At 37.6% G+C, this 20,247-nt stretch overlaps 1 protein-coding gene across 2 annotated transcripts in view; it reads right to left on the bottom strand.

Annotated features, from left to right (window-relative positions):
- Window positions 1–20,247, bottom strand: part of LOC111158411 (mitogen-activated protein kinase kinase kinase kinase 3) — a 199,121-nt gene that overhangs the window by 89,153 nt on the left and 89,721 nt on the right. For both annotated transcript variants that reach the window (XM_022520409.1, XM_022520408.1), the window contains exon 3: window positions 2,072–2,162. In XM_022520409.1, the coding sequence (XP_022376117.1) occupies window positions 2,072–2,162 (91 nt within the window). The remainder of the gene's footprint in view (window positions 1–2,071; window positions 2,163–20,247) is intronic.

Genomic DNA, 20,247 nt, shown 5'->3' on the forward strand with positions numbered 1-20,247 from the left:
TAACACTTTACATGTATTTACCCATTATCCTCATAGTTATCATGTAATGTACCTATTATTATCCTCATTTTATAGATGAGAAAATGGAGGCTCAGAGTGGTTATGTAATTTGCTATACGTCATTAGGTTAATAAATGATGGAGTCATGACTCAACCAACTCAATCTCACTTCAGTACTCAAAGGCTCTTAACTATTGAATACGCTATTGTCTCAACTGCAAAAAGACCAAGGTTGCCATATAAACGGATGGGGCTATCCTAGAACAATACATTAAGCTTTGAATGGTCCCACAGTTCCAGCAGATTTAGACCATGTTTGAGAAATACTCTTAGATCAAAGACTTGTTTGCTCTTGGGGGAGAAAAACATTTTGTTATGCTTCTCAACTAAGGATAAGTAGGTCATTTTGTCAGGACCAGTAACAGCAAAATTGCTCTGAAGTGATGATTTTAACATACTGGCACAATCGATTATTTTTATCACAAACTTAACTGATTTTAAAAGACTGTTTCTGGGATGCCTGGGTGGGTGACTCAGTCAGTTGAGCACCCAACTGGTTTAGGTTCAGGTCATGATTTTGTGGTCAGGGGATCAAGCCCCAATTGGGATCGGCTCAGCACAGTCTGCTTCAGATTCTCTCTCCCTGTCTCTCCCATTCACTCTCTGTCTCTCATATACATAAATTCTTTATAAATAAAAAAAGAGAGAGAGAGACAGTTTCTTTGACCTGAGACAGTAATTGCCTGTGCTGGGTCTGTCCATAAAATAAAAACTGATGCAGAAACTGTGTTAGGTTACTGTTTGAAACACTCACCATTAAAGTGGTTTTAAATTGGCTGTTATAGAACCCATTCAAAATGTATTAACAGTCATTGACCTGGGAGTATTACCTGTCCCCATGTTAACTGAAGTCTCCATTAAACCTACTCTTCAATCTTGATGAAGGTGGGGCAATCGAAGCTGTTCAAGAGAGGTTAGAATCAAGAAGAGCTGGTCTGGTTGGCTTTTCACAAGCCGGAAAGAAGGGAGGGCAGAAATGCCCTGTCTTTTCCATATGCTGTGCCTGCACCCCAAGAGAGAAGTGGGATTTTTGGCACCTGGACCACAGGACAAGGGAAGCTGCAACAAGCTACTTCTATCTTTTACAGTAGATCAGAATAAAATGTTAACAGTTTCTTTTTAATACATAAGACCATAGTTGGGGCACCTGGATGGCTCCGTTGGTTACACAACAGCTCAGGTCATGATCCTGGAGTCCTGGGGTCAAGTCCTGCATCAGGCTCCCTGCTCAGTTGGGAGTCTGCTTCTCCCTCTGATGCTCCCCCCTCTCTCAAGTTCTCTCTCTCTCTCTCCAATGAATAAATAAAATCATTTAAAAAAAAAAAAAAGAAGAAAACATTCTCTAATCCTCCTTTTGGGAGGAACCTTAAAAACAACTAGGTCATAGCATTCAGCTCATAACTACACACAGAAGTGAGTGGAAAAACAGACTGAACCTTGGGTTCATCCCCTATGGACTAAGACCTGGGGAACCTGGTGTGGTCCTACCAAACCAAAGAGGGCACCAATTCATGGTCTAAGTTAACTTTACGACCTGGAGAAGTAAGAAGTCAGTGAAATAATTAGAGTTCCTATTCCTTTGGTCAAAATGAAGGGAAGGGATGATACAGTACCCTGAGGCTAGAAGCACAAAAGAAGGAAAAAGTGTCTACTAAAATCCTTGCAGTTAGAGGTGCTCCTGACTTTCTAAATCCACCCAAGTCCAGAAATAAGGGGCCATGGAATGGCATGTTTAGATCTCTAGTGTACCACAGGAAGACTAACCATAAAAGTTAATTTTTACTCACCAGCTTCCTCACTGAAACCACAACCAGAATTCCCAAGAGTACAAGAGACAAATCACAGACTCCAATATTGGTCACAGAATTAACATAAACAGGTCAGAAATAAAAATTTCATTCATGTGAAAATGTCCTGTTATCTTTAAAGCATGAAGAAAATTACAAAACATGCGGTTAGAGCTGATTTTATTTTGTTAAATCAATCAGGTGATGGGAAACAAACAATGTACCTGAGATAGCTTCCAAAATAAGCAACAATATTTGGGTGTTTACAGTCTTTCATCATAATAATTTCTTGCTGTACAACTGCAAAGTCTTCTCCTAGAATAAAAAACAAGCATGTTGAATATTTAGTAGGTAAGTTTCAAAATGTCAACTTGTTTCAAAACATAATAAATAATGTTACTGATGTTATATTTAATTACAGTTTCAGTCTTGACAGAAGGTATAGTGACTAAAAGCAAAACTCTGGTCCCAGACTATCTAGATTTAAATACGAACTCTGTCCCTTACTAAGCTGTGGGAGCTTGAGCAACTTACTTGTCCTTTCTGTGCCAATTTCTTCCTCCGCAGAAGGGGGATAAAAAGAACTTGTCTCACAGAGCTGTTGGAGAAGTTACATGAGCTAATATATGTAAAATGTTTAGAACAGTGCCTGATACACAGTAAGGGCTACAAAACCATTTGCTATTATTATTATGCGTTGGACATAATCATCATATAATTCACCAGAAAACACACAAGGCTTTTTTCCTTTATTAGCAAATAAAGGAAATTTTATACAATTTAAGCACAAGGAGGTGATTCTCTTTTCAGTCAGGGCAGGAACCTTTATCCACCAGGAGTGTTGAATACACCTCCATAGGCTCCTGAGCTGAGAGGCCTACACTCCTGCAGTACTGGATTACCAGATGGCCCACGTACACAGGCTTCTCCTGGATTCAACGGCCTTGCTCCAACTGTACTGGGATGCAGAATGTGATTCTATTTAGCCTTGTTGGACTACTAGTAAATAATCCCTCTCCTCTATTCTCTTCATGCCCAAATTCTTCAAAATAAGATTTGGCAATCCTATAGCAGTGTCACATGCTCTGGCTCCTGAAAGAACACTGTGATAGAGAGAAACAGAACTGCAGTGAATGCAAATGTGGTGAACCAGAGACTGTACAAAAAGAACAAACGCAAGTATTTACATTTAAATCAAAGTAGTTGTGCATTAGTAATTCAGTTTTTGAAGCATTATATACTATGAAGAGCCTAACCAAATGTATATTGGTGGCAAAGTAAGAAACAGGTTTCCTAAGTCACAGCTTAAATCGAATCAGGTCATTATGTCATCAAGCCCTGACATTCCTCGCCTTGACATTTTCCTACTATAAATGTAAGTGAAACTTAAAGTGGCCAAGCCATGAACTATTTAAACCCACTATTAAAACCCACCCTACTGCTCCAGTTACAAGGGAAGCAGTAACAGAGAAAAGACAGTATGTCAGGTTCTTAATTTCAGCAATGAAATGAACACAATGTCAAAGATGTCCAAAGGAAGAAAAACAGGAAATTTAATATTTATGCTTCCAAAATTTCAGAAGAAAATCACTGAAGTAGGATCCTCTTCTGAGTTTACTTCGCACCATTAAGAATTCCTGATTTTCATTATATTAACAAAATCCAATTAGAAATAATTTTAAAAATCTGATTAGAAATAATAAAACCAAGTAAGACTAATATCAGTTTTCAGGGATATACTAAATACTTGGAAAGTTCTAAATTTTTCTTTTTCACCTCACTCCCCACTGTACTTTCCCTAAACCAGTGAAGGGGTTACAGAAGATCAAAGTTCATCTAGTCAGAATGAACCGCAGGACTTTAGTCTGATGGTCAGAAGACAGCAGCTCTCTTTCTGGGGATGGTCACTGCACAACTTCAAAGAGAGCCAGCTTTAGAATAAAGTTGATCTGTAGAAAGCACTGAGGAGAAACAGGAAAAAGGGGTAAGGAAGAAGGCTTACTTGAGCCTTTGTAGCAAGACTCCTCTGTCTCTGTAAGCTTCCGATATACCAACACATGATCAATAAATTCCCTGAATTGTTTAAATTACCTTGAGTTGTGGTTTCTGTTACAACTATAAACATCACATCTTTGTACATATCCCCCTTACAATACTGCGTCAATGTCTGTGTCTATGTCCTCACTAGAATATTATATCCCCTAGGATTATGCCCTAATCATCTTTGTATCCCTAGCAACTAATATGTGATCCATAAAACTGTTGCCTGAATGAATCTATGATAGGACATAATTCCTCTATATGCTGATTCTAAATCAAGAATGTCTGTTTTTGGGCTTAATTTCAACCAGTTATTACCATATTTTATATAATTAATTGCTTATTTGCTACTCCTTTGTTTTACAAAACCTGTGAATGGCTTTAAGTCCTGGAAAATGGTGTTAATCCAAACAAAGTGCCTCCTTTTTCCTATGAAGTCATTTTCTTTGTGATTATGAGAATGGCCAAGTTAAATTCAACATTTTTGTGGGGAAAAAAGGATGCAAAGGAAAAAAAATCCACAATTCAATTTTAAAGGTTAACTGAAAAAGCCAGATTTGGGCAGGAAAAAAGGAAAGAGTTTCTATACAGCAATAATCCAAAAGAGCTCAATAGATTTAAAGTACTTTCTCCAAAGCCCCAGAGAAATACACACCAAAGAATGAACAGGTACCTCCATCCCAAATCCTAGCAGACCAGGATGGTTAGACTAGATAATCTCTAGATAATATCCAATTCTGAGAGTCTAGGATTTTTGTTAAAATTTTTAGACATTAAAGTGAAGAATACATCTTCCAAAAAATGGCAGGCAGGAGGAAGGAGGGATGGAAGGAAGGAAGATATAAGAAAGGAAGAAAGAAAGAAACCCTAACTGAGAAAAACAGGCAAGCCTGCAAGCAGAGCAGATCAGGAATAAACCAAGTAAACAGACAAATGAAGACTTGAGAAGTTCTCAGAATAAACATAACACATATTAAATGTTCAATATATGTTAACTCTTTGCAGCAGGCTGAAAAATGGCCCCAAAGGTTAGAAAGGTCCTAATCCCTAAAACCTGTGATATTACTTCATAATGGCAAAAAGGTTTTTGCAAATGTGCTGAAATTAAGGGATGGGGAAAGTATTCTGAATTATCTAAATGTAATCACAAGTGTCCTTGTTAGAGGGAATCAGAGGGAGACTTGAGTTTAAGGTAAAGAAGCAAGACACTTTTCTTTGAAGATGGGAGGAAGAAGCCAAGAATTAAGGAGTGCAGGGAATGGAGCTCTAAATGCTGGAAAAGACAAGGAAACACATTCCCCCTTAGAGTCACCAGAGGGAATGCAGCCCTGTATACACTTGGATCTTGACCCAGTGAAACTCACTTTGCACTTGAGAATTCCGAAACTCTTAAGAGAATAAATTTGTGCTTTTCAAGCCAGCAAGTTAGTGGTAATCTGTTAACAGTAGCCACAGGAAACTAATACAGTATTACTATCAACATTATTATTATTGTGACAGAGCTGGCTAGCCATTCACAAGTAATCTGTGTTCTCCCCTACATTGTGTAGAAGTTATTGGTGGGAGGCAATCATCTAGTCAAGACATTTCCCTCAGGGTGAACACTAAGGTGTCCAAGAAACTAGTTCTTGCCAATGCAAAGTAAGCAAAAGTATTGTGTCCTTGTTCCACTGTTTATTTCTCTATTAGCAAACTACATGACACCACGAGGCCCCAGGAAATGCAAGAAGTTTGGGTTCCTGAGTCACTAAAAGGAAGAAAGTCATCCAACACATTGTGCATCTGCACTAAACTAGTACATAAACTTGAAATAAAATTCATTATGTTAAGCCACTCATATGTTCTAGTTTAGTTATTACAGTAAGTATTATCCTATGCTGATACAATAATTACCACCCATTTGTTAAAAAAGGTTGTCCAAACTGCAATAGATGCTTCAAAAATTTTTTCGTAGATTAACAAACAAGATATTAGTCCCTCTATTTAATAGAGAACAGAACCAGATTATAGGCATTTCTATTTGGTATATAATGCTTTCCTGTAAATGTCTATATTTAGTCATATGTGTGAGAACAAAAGAGGAAACTTGAATGTCATGGACATGACATTCTCATGGACACTATAATAAAACAAAGAATCCCTAATACCTCCTTGCCTTTTAGACATAAACGGACAATCACTGTATTTCCAACATTTCATAAAATTCTTGAGTTTTTCTTCAACAAAATAACATATAATCTTAAGTAAAATGCATATCTAACTGACTGCAATTTTGGTATACTTAATTATTTTCACTGGTGTAAACTGGGGACATTTATAAAGGCTACTCTTCTTACATTAACATAAGCATTTTGAAAATAAACTACCCACTCACTTTTTTTATAAAATTAGAACTAAACATTCAATAAAATAACTACATAATCAATCAATGTGATAGAACGAATCAATAAGAGAAAAGAGAAGAACCACATGGTCCTCTCAATGGATGCAGAAAAAGCATTTGACAAGATACAGCATCTATTCCTGATTAAAACACTTCAAAGTATAGGGATAGAGGGAACATTCCTCAACTTCATAAAATCTATCTATGAAAAACCCACAGCGAATATCATTCTCAATGGGGAAAAGCTGACAGCCTTCCCTTTGAGATCAGGAACACGACAAGGATGTCCACTCTCACCACTCTTGTTCAACACAGCACTAGAAGTCCTAGCAATAGCAATAGCAATCAGACAACAACTGGCAATGAAGAAGTCAAACTGTCTCTCTTCGCAGATGACATGATACTTTATATGGAAAACCCAAAAGACTCCACCCCCAAACTACTAGAACTCACAGAGCAATTCAGTAATGTGGCAGGATACAAAATCAATATACAGAAATCAGTTGCTTTCTAATACACTAACAATGAAAATATAGAAAAGGAAATTAGAGAATCAATTAGAGAAAAGGAAATTAGAGAATCAAAATTAGAGAATCAATCAATCAACCATTTACTATAGCACCAAGAACTGTAAGGTACCTGGGTATAAACCTAACCAAAGAGGTAAAGGATCTGTACTTGAGGAAATACAGAACACTCATGAAAGAAATTGAAGAAGACACAAAAAGATGGAAAAACATTCCATGCTCATGGACTGGAAGAATAAACATTGTTAAAAAGTCTATAATGCCTAGAGCAATCTATACTTTCCATACCATTCCGATCAAAATTCCACCAGCATTTTTCAAAGTGCTGGAATAAACAATCCCAAAATTTGTATGGAACCAGAAGAGACCCCGCATTGCTAAGGAAATGCTGAAAAAGAAAAACAAAACTGGGGGAATCATGTTGCCTGATTTCAAGCTTTACTACAAAGCTGTGATCACCAAGACAGCGTGGTACTGGCACAAAAACAGACACACAGACCAGTGGAACAGAGTAGAGAGCCTAGATATGGACCCGCAACTCTACAGTCAAATAATTTTCGACAAAGCAGGAAGAAATATACAGTGGAAAAAAGAGTCTCTTCAATAAATGGTGCTGGGAAAATTGGACAGCTGTGTATAGAAGAATGAAATTTGACCATTATCTTACACCATACACAAAGATAAACTCGAAATGGATAAAAGACCTCAATATGAGTCAGGAATCTATCAAAATCCTAGAGAAGGACATAGGCAGTAACCTCTTAGATATCGGCCACCGCAAATTCTTTCAAGACATGTCTCCAAAGGCAAAGGAAACAAAAACGAAAATTAACTTTTGGGGCTTCCTCAAGATCAAAACTTCTGCACAACAAAGTAAACAGTCAACAAAACAAAGAGGCAACCCAAGGAATGGGAGAAGATATTCACAAATGACACTACAAAGGGCTGATATCCAAGATCTATAAAGAGCTCCTCAAATTCAACATACACAAAACAGATAATCACGTCAAAAAATAGGCAGAAGACAAGAACAGACACTTCTCCAAAGAAGACAAACAAATGGCTAACAGACATATGAAAAAATATTCATCATCATTAGCCATCAGGGAGATTCAAATCAAAACCACATTGAGATACCACCTTACACCAGTTAGAATGGACAAAATCAACAAGACAGTGACAAGTGTTGGAGGGGATGTGGAGAAAGGGGGACCTTCTTACACTGTTGGTGGGAATGCAAGTTGGTGCAGCCACTTTGGAAAACAGTGTGGAGATTCCTTAAGAAATTAAAAATAGAGCTATCCTATGACCCTGAAATTGCACTACTGAGTATTTGCCTCAAAAATACAGATGTAGTGAAAAGAAGGGCCATCTGTACCCCAATGTTCATAGCAGCAATGGCCACAGTTGCCAAACCGTGGAAAGAACCAAGATGCCCTTCAATAGACGAATGGATAAAGAAGATATGGTCCATATATACAATGCAGTATTATGCCTCCATCACAAAGGATGAATACCCAACTTTTGTATCAACATGGACGGGAATGGAGGAGATTATGCTGAGTGAAATAAGTCAAGCAGAGAGTCTATTATATGGCTTCACTTACTTGTGGAGCATAAGGAATAACACGGAGGACACTGGGAGAAGGAGAGGAGAAGCTGAGTTGGGGGAAATTGGAGGGGGAGAACAAACCATGAGAGACTGGACTCTGAGACACAAACTGAGGGTTTTGGAGGGGAGGGGGTTGGGGACATAGCATGAGCCTGGTGGAGGGTATTAAGGAGAGCACATACTGCATGGAGCACTGGGTGTGGTGCATAAACAATGAATCTTGGAACACTGAAAAAAATAAAATTATAAAATTATATTAAAAAAATAATTACACAAGTACTATTGTTTGGATAAATATGGTAAAGCTGTCTAAATAGAACTAATGGTTGCAAGGCAGAACTGTCATTTTGCTCTGTGTAACAACTTACGCATCTAATTTCAGGTCATTGTATAAAGGCAGCTGACATGTCTCTTCATACTAAAGAAGTAGAGGTTATTTGAAAACCCAACCGGGAAAATTTTAAGGATTATCTGTATTGGGAGTTGAGCCAATAGAACAACATTCAGGGAACCAAGTCTTAGTCTATTTGTAAACTGCGTATCCTATTTCCTTTCTGTCCCCTGTAAAGTAAACACAAATTTATAAGTCATCCTCAATTTCCTTTTGTCTGCTTACTTTGTTTCCTATTTCCTGTTTTGTTTCTTTGCTTTCTTATTTTCCTTTTGTCATCTTTATGTCTCTCTTCTAAATGTTAACATCTTCACAACCCTAATAAGCTGACATGGTTTGACAATGTCATATAATGAAATAATTTTTTGCATTATCAACAGTAATTTAGCACAGTAACTAAATGGTGCCTGGGTGGCTCAGTGGGTTAAGCCTCTGCCTTAGGCTCAGGTCATGATCTCAGGGTCCTGGGATCCAGCCCTCCATCGGGCTCTCTGCTCAGCAGGGAGTCTGCTTCCCCACCCTCCCTGCCTGCCTCTCTGCCTACTTGTGATCTCTCTCTCTCTGTGTCAAATAAATAAAATCTTTAAAAAAAATGCTTTTAATTATTTCTTAAGATTTTAAAACCAAGTTTTCTCAACTTGTTTTACCTTCCAGCTTATAACTCTGTGAAGAAATATGTGAGTGTATGTTTGTGTATATATGTTATTTATGAAAATATCTAAATGCTTTAATTTGGATAAAGGTGAATAGTCACTCTTCGCATAATCTCTCTTGAGAATTTATTCAACAACCACCATACACTAAGCAGCCAATATGATATATAAGAGAATGTGCTAGAGACTGGAGGTAGAGTTTCAGAATGAACAAGACTTTTCTTGACTTTAAGGAACTTAGAGGCGACATAAAATTTGTACTATAATAACTGTAAAGGCTTAAAGTAAAACCTTCAGTAATTCTCTTATTTCTAGAATATCAAATCTATACTTGGCTACTGGACTCCCCTTACCTTAGCAACTCCCCATATCTAGCACAGTGTCATGATTAAGGATATGCACTTTTGGAATCAAAATACTGAACTATGAAACCTGATTTCACAACTTTCTAGTTGTATGATCTGGGGCAAATTCATTCATATTCTCTCTCTGAATTCAGGTTGCTCATAAAAAGGAGAAAACAGTGTCTCCCCCTCTTAAGGTTATTTTAAGGATTCGATGAAAGAATAGTTAGATACTTAGAACAAGTCTTCACACATGTTCATTACTATTATCTGCTATTATTACTATGCAGTAGGATTGTTATTTGTAATTCTACCTTTTTCTCCTACTTTTCTCCCTCTTCACTCTACTTCAGCCACACAGTCCTCCTTCCTTTTCCTTGAATACCATAAAGGAGCTCCTGTCTCTCACCCTTTACACTTTCTATTCAGACTACTAAAGCACTCTTTTCCCCCCAGATGGCTTGCTTCCTCACTTCTGTCAGGGCTCTACCCAACTGTTGCCTTCACAGTGAGACTGTCTCTGATATCCCCATGTAAAATAGCAACCCGCAATCACAACTCCACAAATACCCTTACTGTTCTGTTTTTCTCTGTAACACTTACTATACCCAACATACTGTATGTGTACTTATTCACTGTGTCTCCTAACACATAATAGAACAGTGAATACTAATGTGTCACTGAATTATTCTGTAAGTACTAAGCAGCTGAAATCCACAAGAGAAAAAAAATAAGGTGGATAAATAGTAAAAATACAAAATTCTCATTATTTGTAGTATATATGATTATGTTCCTGGAAAGCAAGCAAACCAAAATCAATTGAAAAAACAACAAAAAACAATTTTTTAAAATCCTTAATGTTATAGTCATCAAAATAAATAAATAAATAAATAAATAACAATGGGAGTGTTTCTCCTGCTCTTTCTGCCTGCCTCTCTGCCTACTTGTGATCTCTGTCTGTCACAAAAAATAAAATCTTTAAAAAAAAAAAAAAGGGAGGGGGACGCCTGGGTGGCTCAGTGGGTTAAGGCCTCTGCCTTCAGCTCAGGTCATGATCCCAGGGTCCTGGATCAAGCCATGCATCGGGCTCTCTGCTCAGCAGGGAGCCTGCTTCCCTCCCCCCATCTCTGCCTGCATCTCTGCCTACTTGTGATCCCTCTATGTCAAATAAATAAAATCCTTTAAAAAAAAAAAAAAAAACATGGGAGAACCATGTTGTAATTGGCATTACTTTAAAATAAGTAGCTCTCATTAAGAATTGATATACCCAGAAAAATTCTCATCTTTTTTGATTCTTTATCTACCCTGGGTCACATTAAATGTCCTCTGTCACAGAGGTAAGGAAAAGAAATGAAAAGCATCCAAACTGGAAATAAGTAAAATTATCTGTTTGCAGTTGACATGATCTTGTAAGTAAATAAAACCCCTAAAGCTTCCATAAGACAACTGTAAGCACTAACAAATGGATTCAGGGGGTGCCTGGGTGGCTCAGTGGGTTAAGCCTCTGCCTTTGGCTCAGGTCTTGATCTCAGGGTCCTGATCTCAGGGTCCTGGGATCAAGCCCCACATAGGGTTCTCTGCTCGGCAGGGAGTCTGCTTCCTCCTCTCTCTCTGCCTGCCTCTCTGCCTACTTGTGATCTCTCTCTCTGTCAAATAAATAAATAAAATCTTTTTTAAAAAATTCTTAAAAAAAAAGAATTCGGTAAAGTTGCAGGATACAAAAACAACATACAAAAATTAGTTGTGTTTACATACCTGAGCAATAAATAATCCAAGAAGAAAATTCTGGAAAGTCTCAATTATAATCTCATCAAAAAGAATAAAATACTTAGAAATAAACTTAACCAAGGAAGTGAAAGACTTGTACGCTAATAACAACCAAATATTGCTGAAAGAAATTGAAGAAGACATAAATAAATAGAAAGATATCCATATTCATAGACTGGAAGGCTTCATATTGTTAGTGTCCTTACCACCCAAGATGATCTACAGATTCAGTGCAATCCTAATAGAATCCTAATAGAAATCCTAATAGAATCCTAATAGAAACCCCAGGGGCATTTTTTGCAGAAATAGAAAAAACAACCCTAAAAGTCCTATCAAACAACCACAAAGGATCCTAAATATCCAAAACAATCTTGAGAAAAAAAGAACCAAGCTGGAGACTTCATATTTCTTAAAAAATACTGCAAAGTTACAGTACTTACAATAGAATGGTACAGGCATAAACACAAACACACAGACCAATGGAACAGAATGGAGAGCCCAGAAATAAATCCACACATATACGGTCAACTGATTTTGAACAAGGGCAGCAAGACTTAGAATAGTCTCTCCAATAAATGGTGCTGAAAAACTGGATATCCACATGCTGAAAAAGGAAACTGGACCCTCATCTTACACCATACAGAAAAATCAACTCAAAATGGATTAAAGACTTAAACTCAAAACCTGAAAATGTAAAACTTCTAAAAGAAAACACAGAGGGAAAACTTCGTAACACTGGTCTTGGCAATGATTTCTTGATTATGATATGAAAAGAACAAGCAACAAGGCAAAAATAGACAAGTGGGACTACTTCAAACTAAAAGACTACTGGCACAGCCATGAAAACATCAACACAGTGAAAAGGCAAGCTACAGAATGGGAGAAGATATTTGTAAACCTTGTATCTGATAAGGGGTTAATATCCACAATATATAAGAAAACTCCTACTTCTCAAAAGCAAACATCTCAAAACAGAACACCCTGATTAAAAAACGGGCAAAGAGGGGCACCTGGGTGGCTCAGTCAGTTAAGCGTCTGCCTTCAGCTCAGGTCTTGATCCCAGGAACCTGGGATCGAGCCCCCATATCAGGCTCTCTGCTCATCAGGGACCCTGCTTCTCCCTCTGCCTGCCACTCCCCCTACTTGTGTTCTCTTTCTCTCTGTCCAATAAATAAATAAAATCTTTAAAAAAGGGGTGCGTGGGTGGCTCAATGGGTTAAGCCTCTGCCTTTGGCTCAGGTCATGGTCTCAGGGCCCCAAGATCGAGCCCCACATCGGGCTCTCTGCTCAGCAGGGAGACTGCTTCCCCCTCTCTCTCTGCCTGCCTCTCTGCCCACTTGTGATCTTTTTGTCAAATAAAGAAATAAAATCTTAAAAAAAAAATCTTTTAAAAAATGGGCAAAGGAATTGAATAGACATTTCTCCAAAGAATACATACAAATAGCCCACAGACACATGAAAAATGTTCAACATCACTAATCATCAGGTAAATGCAAATCAAAACCAAAATGCAGTATCAACTTACACCTGTTAGAATAGCAAAAGAAGGAAAGGAGGGAGGGAGGGGAAAAAAGAAAAAATGAAAAAAAAATTGTTGGGAGAAAATGTAGAGAAATTTGAATACTTGTAAACTGCTGCTAGGAAAGTAAAATGATAAAGGTGCTATGGGAAATAGAATAGAGGCTCTTCAAAAAAACAAAAAACAAAAAACAAACAAACAAAAAAAACCAGAGCTACCATATTATCCAGCAATACAACTTCTGGATATTTGCCCAAAGAAATTGAAATCAGGATCTCACAGAGGTATATGAACTCCCGTGTTCATTTCAGCATTATTCACAATAGCCAAGAGGTAGAAACAACCTAAAAGTTCACTGATGAACAAAAAGATAAAGAAAATGTGGGGATATATACAGTGGAATATTGTTCAACCAGTAAAGAAAATCATGTCATATGCAACAACATGGATGCCCCTTGAGGACGTTATGCTAAGTGAAATAAGCCAGTCACAGGACGGATACAGCAAGATGCCACTTATGTGAGGTATGGGAAGTAGTCTACTATCACAGAAACAAAAAGCAGAATGGTGGTTGCCAGGAACTGAGACAGCAATGAAGAGTTATTGTTCAATGGGTATAGAGTTTTAATCATACTATATGAAAAAGTTCTAGATCTGCCATACAAATTGTGTTTATAGTTAACAATACTGTACTGTACACTTAAAAATTTGTTAAGAAGGGTAAATCTGCGTTTTTTACCACACACATACATGCATGTGCACACACAGTGTCCTATGGCCAGAGAGAAAAATTTAAACTTAGACTATGGGAAACAAATGATATTTCCCATGCCCATCTTATGGGTACTTCATTCACAAAACTTCCTGCTTCCATTCTACTTTAAACACAAAAAATGTCCATCTGTGCTATATGTAAAAGTTTTCATAGCTAATTTTAATTTACCTTTGTTATCTGGTACCTTTCCAAATACATAATTTATAAAACTGCATTTCATATTATAGAAAAAATAAATGGAATTAATAGTATTTCAGTAATCCATGGCTCACTTCCCAGAGCTGTTATTCTTTTTAAAAAGCTGTCAATTACTGTCTCAAACTACCAGAGTACCAAGAAGTACCGAAATCCAATTACCATCTTAAACTACCAGAGGACCATGAAATCTAATAGCTGATTTTAAAAAGACAGGAAATTGACTTTAAGCACTTACAATAGGACACTGTAAAATAGTTTTTTGTAAAACCACAAAAAAGTAACCAATTTTTAGTTTTGGGAGGAAAACTCAAATCACAATTAGTACCACACAGAAATATAAAGGAAGTATTTAATAATCCTATGGTCTTCTAGATATTCCAATGTAAATGAAAAAAATAATTATGAAAGCAATATTAGTATTCTGACTCTTTAAATATGTCATCTAATGAAAATACCTAATCTAATGAAAATAAATACAGTCTGTCTATTTGGCCATCTTTTCCTAAGTGTTCATGATTAACAATCTTTAAGGTAAGTATCACTTACAGTTGCATAAATTGCTAGAAGTCAACTTTGACCTTGGGTTCAGCAGGATCAAAAAGAAATTTCCTTGTTCCAACTAAACAGTAAGAGATCAAAAATGTCCTGATTGGCATATCAAAAGAGTTTCCAACAGAAACTGACAGTCTATTTTTCTCTCACAAGGCTTGATTTAAAAATACAATTTTTCTAGTGGCTCCTGGTCCTGAGGCTATGTAGGCATAAACCACAGCTGAATAAAACTTAAGAAAAGAGCATTCCCTAAAAACAAAACAGTACAGCAAAACTATTCTCCCCATAACCTCAATTTGGGTGTACACCGTTCCTCCCCCTTTCCCCTAGTAAAGTACCAGTCATGTTTCAGTCCTATTCTTCCACCCTCAAATCTCATGTGCTCAGCCCTGCCTTCCATGCCACTCAACTGTGGATGCATAATAGGTCTTACCCACAGGGTGTCTCTTCTCAATCTGTACACTGATCGTGCTACCAACCTGTTTAAAAAAACAAAAAATCCCCCAGTCCACAGGGTAAAGTCTAAATCTTTGGGCTACTACATACAGTTCTCCACAAACTATCATCAATCTACTTTTCACATCTTATCTCCCACTATACCCAAACAGAGCATATCACTCTAGTCTTATTTCCCAAACAGGTCTAGTAGGCGAACACCACCTTTGCTTTCACACCATCCTCATATGAAATACCCTCCATTCTCCTATAGGTAGCAAAGTCCTAGCCAGTCTTGGAGGCTCAGCTGAACTGTTCCTTTCCCAATTATACCAGTGAAATGAACCTCGCAAACTCTACGGAACCCACTAAATGAATCAAGATATATGAGCTACTCTGTTCTACTAGTGTCCTCTCACAGAGCATCTTGCCTAGATACTCCCTATCTAGAGCATTTCACAGAGCAAAGAGTCAAAGCCAGCTATTCATTGACCTGGAACTGATTAGGTTCTTCTAGTCACAGCTACCCCCATTCCTTCCTGCCAACAGAATTCATAAATAGACACTCCTGGCTCAGAGTGGATCCCTGTAGTCTGGCTGCTACATAAACACTCCAGTTAATTTTCATGTAGGGTAACAAGCTCCTTGAAGGCAGGAAGGATCCCTGTCTTTGTATCTTCTATTCTAACAACTGAGTACTAAATAAATATTCATACAGTTAAATCCACTGAACAGACACTCAGGACTGGAAATGAGGAGGAAATGGCAGATATATTAAATAAAAAGTCCTCTGCTGTTTTTTTATTTTTGAGCATTATTACCCTTCAACGTGTAAATACCTAAACTGTCCAGTATAGTCAGCCTCAAACCCACAACATGCCTTGAATATATTAAAGAGCGGCTAAGCACTCCATGATTAATCTTTGAGAAGTAACTATCCTAAATGATGTAACAATGACTCTCCATGATGGCAACAAACACAGTGCGGCTCAGAGTAAACAACAGGCAGTAAGGGACTACTACAGCGCTCCAGGGAGACAGGAAAAGGAGCCGGATCAGTAATTCCCCTGGTGTCTTCCACTCTATGATGAAAATAAAAGGAAGAAAGCACCTCTCCTATCTCTCAGGAAAGAAAAATACTAATGACAAAAGGAGACAGGGAAATGTGGACACTGGGGAGGGTATGTGCTATGGTGAGTGCTGTGAAGTGTGTAAGCCTGACGATTCACAAACCTGTACCCCTGGGGCAAATAATACATTATACGTTATCAAAAAAATTAAAAAAAAAAAAGGAGACAGGAAAAAAAATTGTAAGATGTAACTTCAGAGAGCCATGAAAAACTAGTGGAGTGAGGGTCTTCCCAGTGCCGTTCGCACTTTCAAAATTTTGTTCTACCATTTAATAAATGTTGCTCTCATGGAAACAAAACAGAATAGGATTTCTATTCTTCTTACTATGAATTTCCCTGCTCATCAATCTCTATACTTTTCATTGTGTTGGAAAAGAAAAGAGTTTCCCCATTTGGAAGAAATGAGATTTTCCCCTGAGTTCCAACCTAATTAATCAGTGTTATCTGCATTTACATTCTACTTTAAAAACTAGCACTGCAAGCAATAGCACAAATGAGTCATTAGAAGTAACTGTAAATAAATCCCATTTTTTTAATGTGGAAAAACTAAACAATGGGCTAAGAATCAGAGGAATCCGATCCACAAATACGACTGTGAGTTTGGGCACATTACAAATGCGGTGCCTCCTTCCACACAGCAGGAAATGTGAGCCAGGCTTAAGAGACTATCAAATAGTACTTCCCAGTCACCACATCTTTTCTCTGAGAAAAGTTTTCAAAGTTGTGAAACGTCCGACAACCAATGAGAAATAAGATCTAAAAAGCTGCTTATGGCTCTAAAACTGACTTCAAAACACACACACACACACACACACACACACACACACACACACACACACAAAGACACTCAAGAGACCCACAATGCAGGTAGTTGTTCTACTACCAAGCTCTGCCGAGCTCTGATTCATTTTTAGTTTTCTTTTAAAATGAGTCTCCAAGAGTTGGCAGGGTGCTAGCCCAACCAGCTTAAGGACCACAGGAATAAATTTCTAGTCTGATATTCAGATTTACTGATGCACTGCAATGAAGAAAACTGCACACCAGAGGAATCTTGAGCCATCTCACAAAACAAAGGAAAAGATAACAGTTATTTTAAGACTTGGGGAGGAACGGAGTGTAGGTGAAATTCACATGCAGTAGTGCTGTGACAGGCTCAAAGCAAAGCAGAGCTGTACATAAATGGGTCCCTACTTTAGGACTGGACTGCAAAGTGAACCCAACATCCACTTTCCTTAGCAAGTACCAAGTTAAGATACATGCTAGTGTTACATCCAGATACCCCTTATCTGAAGCTGTGCATCTCGGCTGTAAAACGATTGCTTCTCTATGTCAAAATGACTTAAGATTCTCCAGACAAGAGTGCAATGTTTTACTCTTGCTGATATAATTACACACAGCCATGTTTCTGCTGGTCCACAATCTTCAAGAATAAAGTCTCTCAGGATATAAGCAAGCCTTGTCACTCATAGACAGGGTTTGTTACAACACTTTCCAACAGCACCATTCTTGGGAGTAATATTGTTTGAGGCGTTATCTGTGTCTGTTACTCCAGCCTGATAAATAGGCAGGCAAATTTTACTTTCTTCATTAATTACCTGAGATTCTCGTCTCCATTTCATGTGAGGTGAAGAACAACTTGCTAATTAAACTGTCTACTTGATGTTTTTTAGAAAGAGGAGTTTATTTGCTGGTTTATCTTTTGGTTTGTTTATTATGCATTAATTTCTCCACAGAAGATGTCCAATTCAGGCAGATATACATGTTTTGAAGAAACACTTATATCTTACCCCAGTGAAGTGCATGTACTCATTTAACATGCACAGAAATCACTTAGCTTGTTAAGTGGACGCTCCACCACGTAAGGTTTTCATTTACCAGCTCTAGATTAAGTAAACATGGAAATTGAACTTGAGAGCAGTTTCCATACCGCTGTCAGCTCCTGAGAGCAGGGGAAAAGCAGGCTCTAGAGCTCCACGGCCAGGGTGCAAATCCAAGATCTACACTATTAGGGCAAACTATTTAAACGTTCAGTGCTTCTATTTCCTTATATATTAAAAAAAGGGACACTAATATAATGATTAAATGAGTCAACAAACAGCACTTCATTCAGAGCCTGGCACGAAGTTAGAATCATTAGCTATGTATTAGCAAAAAAACAAAGAGTCCTGGTTTAAACCAATGCATCTCTAAGAAATCTCTAAGGTATCCTCTGTCAAGTCTCTATATATTCCTCATTATTTTGATTTATCCAATAAATATTTAGTGAGTGTTTACTAGGTGTCAGGCAATTTATCAAGCACTGGGAATCTCATGGTAAAGAAAATGAAGTTTGCCCTTACAGTCTTGTGAAGACTTCACGACCAACACATTCTTACCAATAATTATTTCAATTGTTTCCTACTAAAAACACACCCTTGTTGCTGAGGAAAAGATGTCATTTCCTCAAAAAACTGTTGTTATTAGATAGTGAGTTTCTTTAGGACAAGGACCACATCTTGTTGCTGACAGCTCCAGTGCCTAACTATCAAGGTCTTAACAACAGAAGAGTCAACAAATACTTTGTAGCATTTCCCTAATTCTTGGTTCTACAGTTCATTTTTTTTCCAAATTGAATTTTACCACTGATAAATACATTTAATGTGTATTTCTCCCTCGTCCCTGTGTATTTCACACACAGCAAAAAAGCTATTAGAAATCAGCAGCTGGGCGCCTGGACGGCTCAGTGGGTTAAGCCTCTGCCTTCAGCTCAGGTCATGATCCCAGAGTCCTGGGATCGAGTCCCGCATCGGGCTCTCTGCTTGACAGGGAGCCTGCTTCCTCCTCTCTCTCTCTCTCTCTCTCTGCTTACTTGTGATCTCTCTCTGTCAAATAAATAAATAAAATCTTAAAAAAAAAAAAAAAAAGAAAGAAAGAAAGAAAAGAAATCAGCAGATCTTACAACGAGGGTGACTAACAATCTCTGTCCAAGACTGAAAAGACTTCTGGAACATGGCATTTTCAGTACTAAAAGTAGACAAAATCCCATGCAGAATGAGAAAAACTGGTCACCAACTCAGAGCTGATGGTTTTGGAAAAGTACAGTAAGTACAAGTGCATGTTAAAGATAAAATAAAAAACAAAGGCTAACCAAAATTTCACAGTTTCTCAAGTTCCGACCATAAAAACTAAAGAACATCCTGTATTGTAGGTACCTGCTCAACACCAACTGTTCCTCCTGAGATCCACCGTGAGTCTCTCTGCTTGGTCCCCTTCTTCCTGCTTCCCTCCAGGTTGTTGGTTATGGAGTTTAGGATACCTTAACCTCCAGAGCTTTCCAAAGGACAGCATTGTTAATTACTTTTTTTCCCTACTCTTCTTTATTTTTGCTCCCAACTCATACCATGCTCTTTTCACAGATATTTTATCATTAGCAACTCCATAAGGAGACTTCTTTCTCAATTCCAAACATTATGCCCTTTTCCTATTCCTGCATTTTTTTCAACCCTTTCCTAGTTACCTTTTCTCCATCTTTTTGCAAAGTGAAAAAATCAGCTGTCCCAGCAGTCCTACTAGTATAATTAGTTACATATCTATAATTGATAAGAGCCCAAGTCTCTATTTTTAGCTGCTTCTAAGTATTAAGATAGCAATAAGCATTACTTTCTAGTATTAATACTGCAATGGATATTGTTTTTTAGCAGCTTTATTGAGACATAATTCACCCAAATGAAGTGTACAATTCATTGGATTGTACAACCATCACTGCAATCTTAGAAATTTTTCAAATCTCATTAGCAGTCACTCCCCACTCATTCCTCCCATCATTCCTCCCTCACTCCTCCCTCAACCCTAGGAAACCATTAATCTACTTTCTCTCTATACAAATTTGCCTCTGATGGACATTTCATATAAACAGAATTAGACCATTTGTGGTCCTTTGTGACTAATTTATTTTGCATGAACTTTTCAACATTCATCCATACTGTACATATATCAATACTTCATTCTCTTTTTTTTTTTTGGCAAATAATATTCCACTGTGGATATATATTTTACTTATCCGTTTGCAGTTGATGGATATTTAGTTTTTTCCTA

This window comes from Enhydra lutris, unplaced genomic scaffold, assembly GCF_002288905.1.
Source record: "Enhydra lutris kenyoni isolate GAN:26980312 unplaced genomic scaffold, ASM228890v2 scaffoldscaffold59, whole genome shotgun sequence".
NCBI lineage: Eukaryota > Metazoa > Chordata > Mammalia > Carnivora > Mustelidae > Enhydra > Enhydra lutris.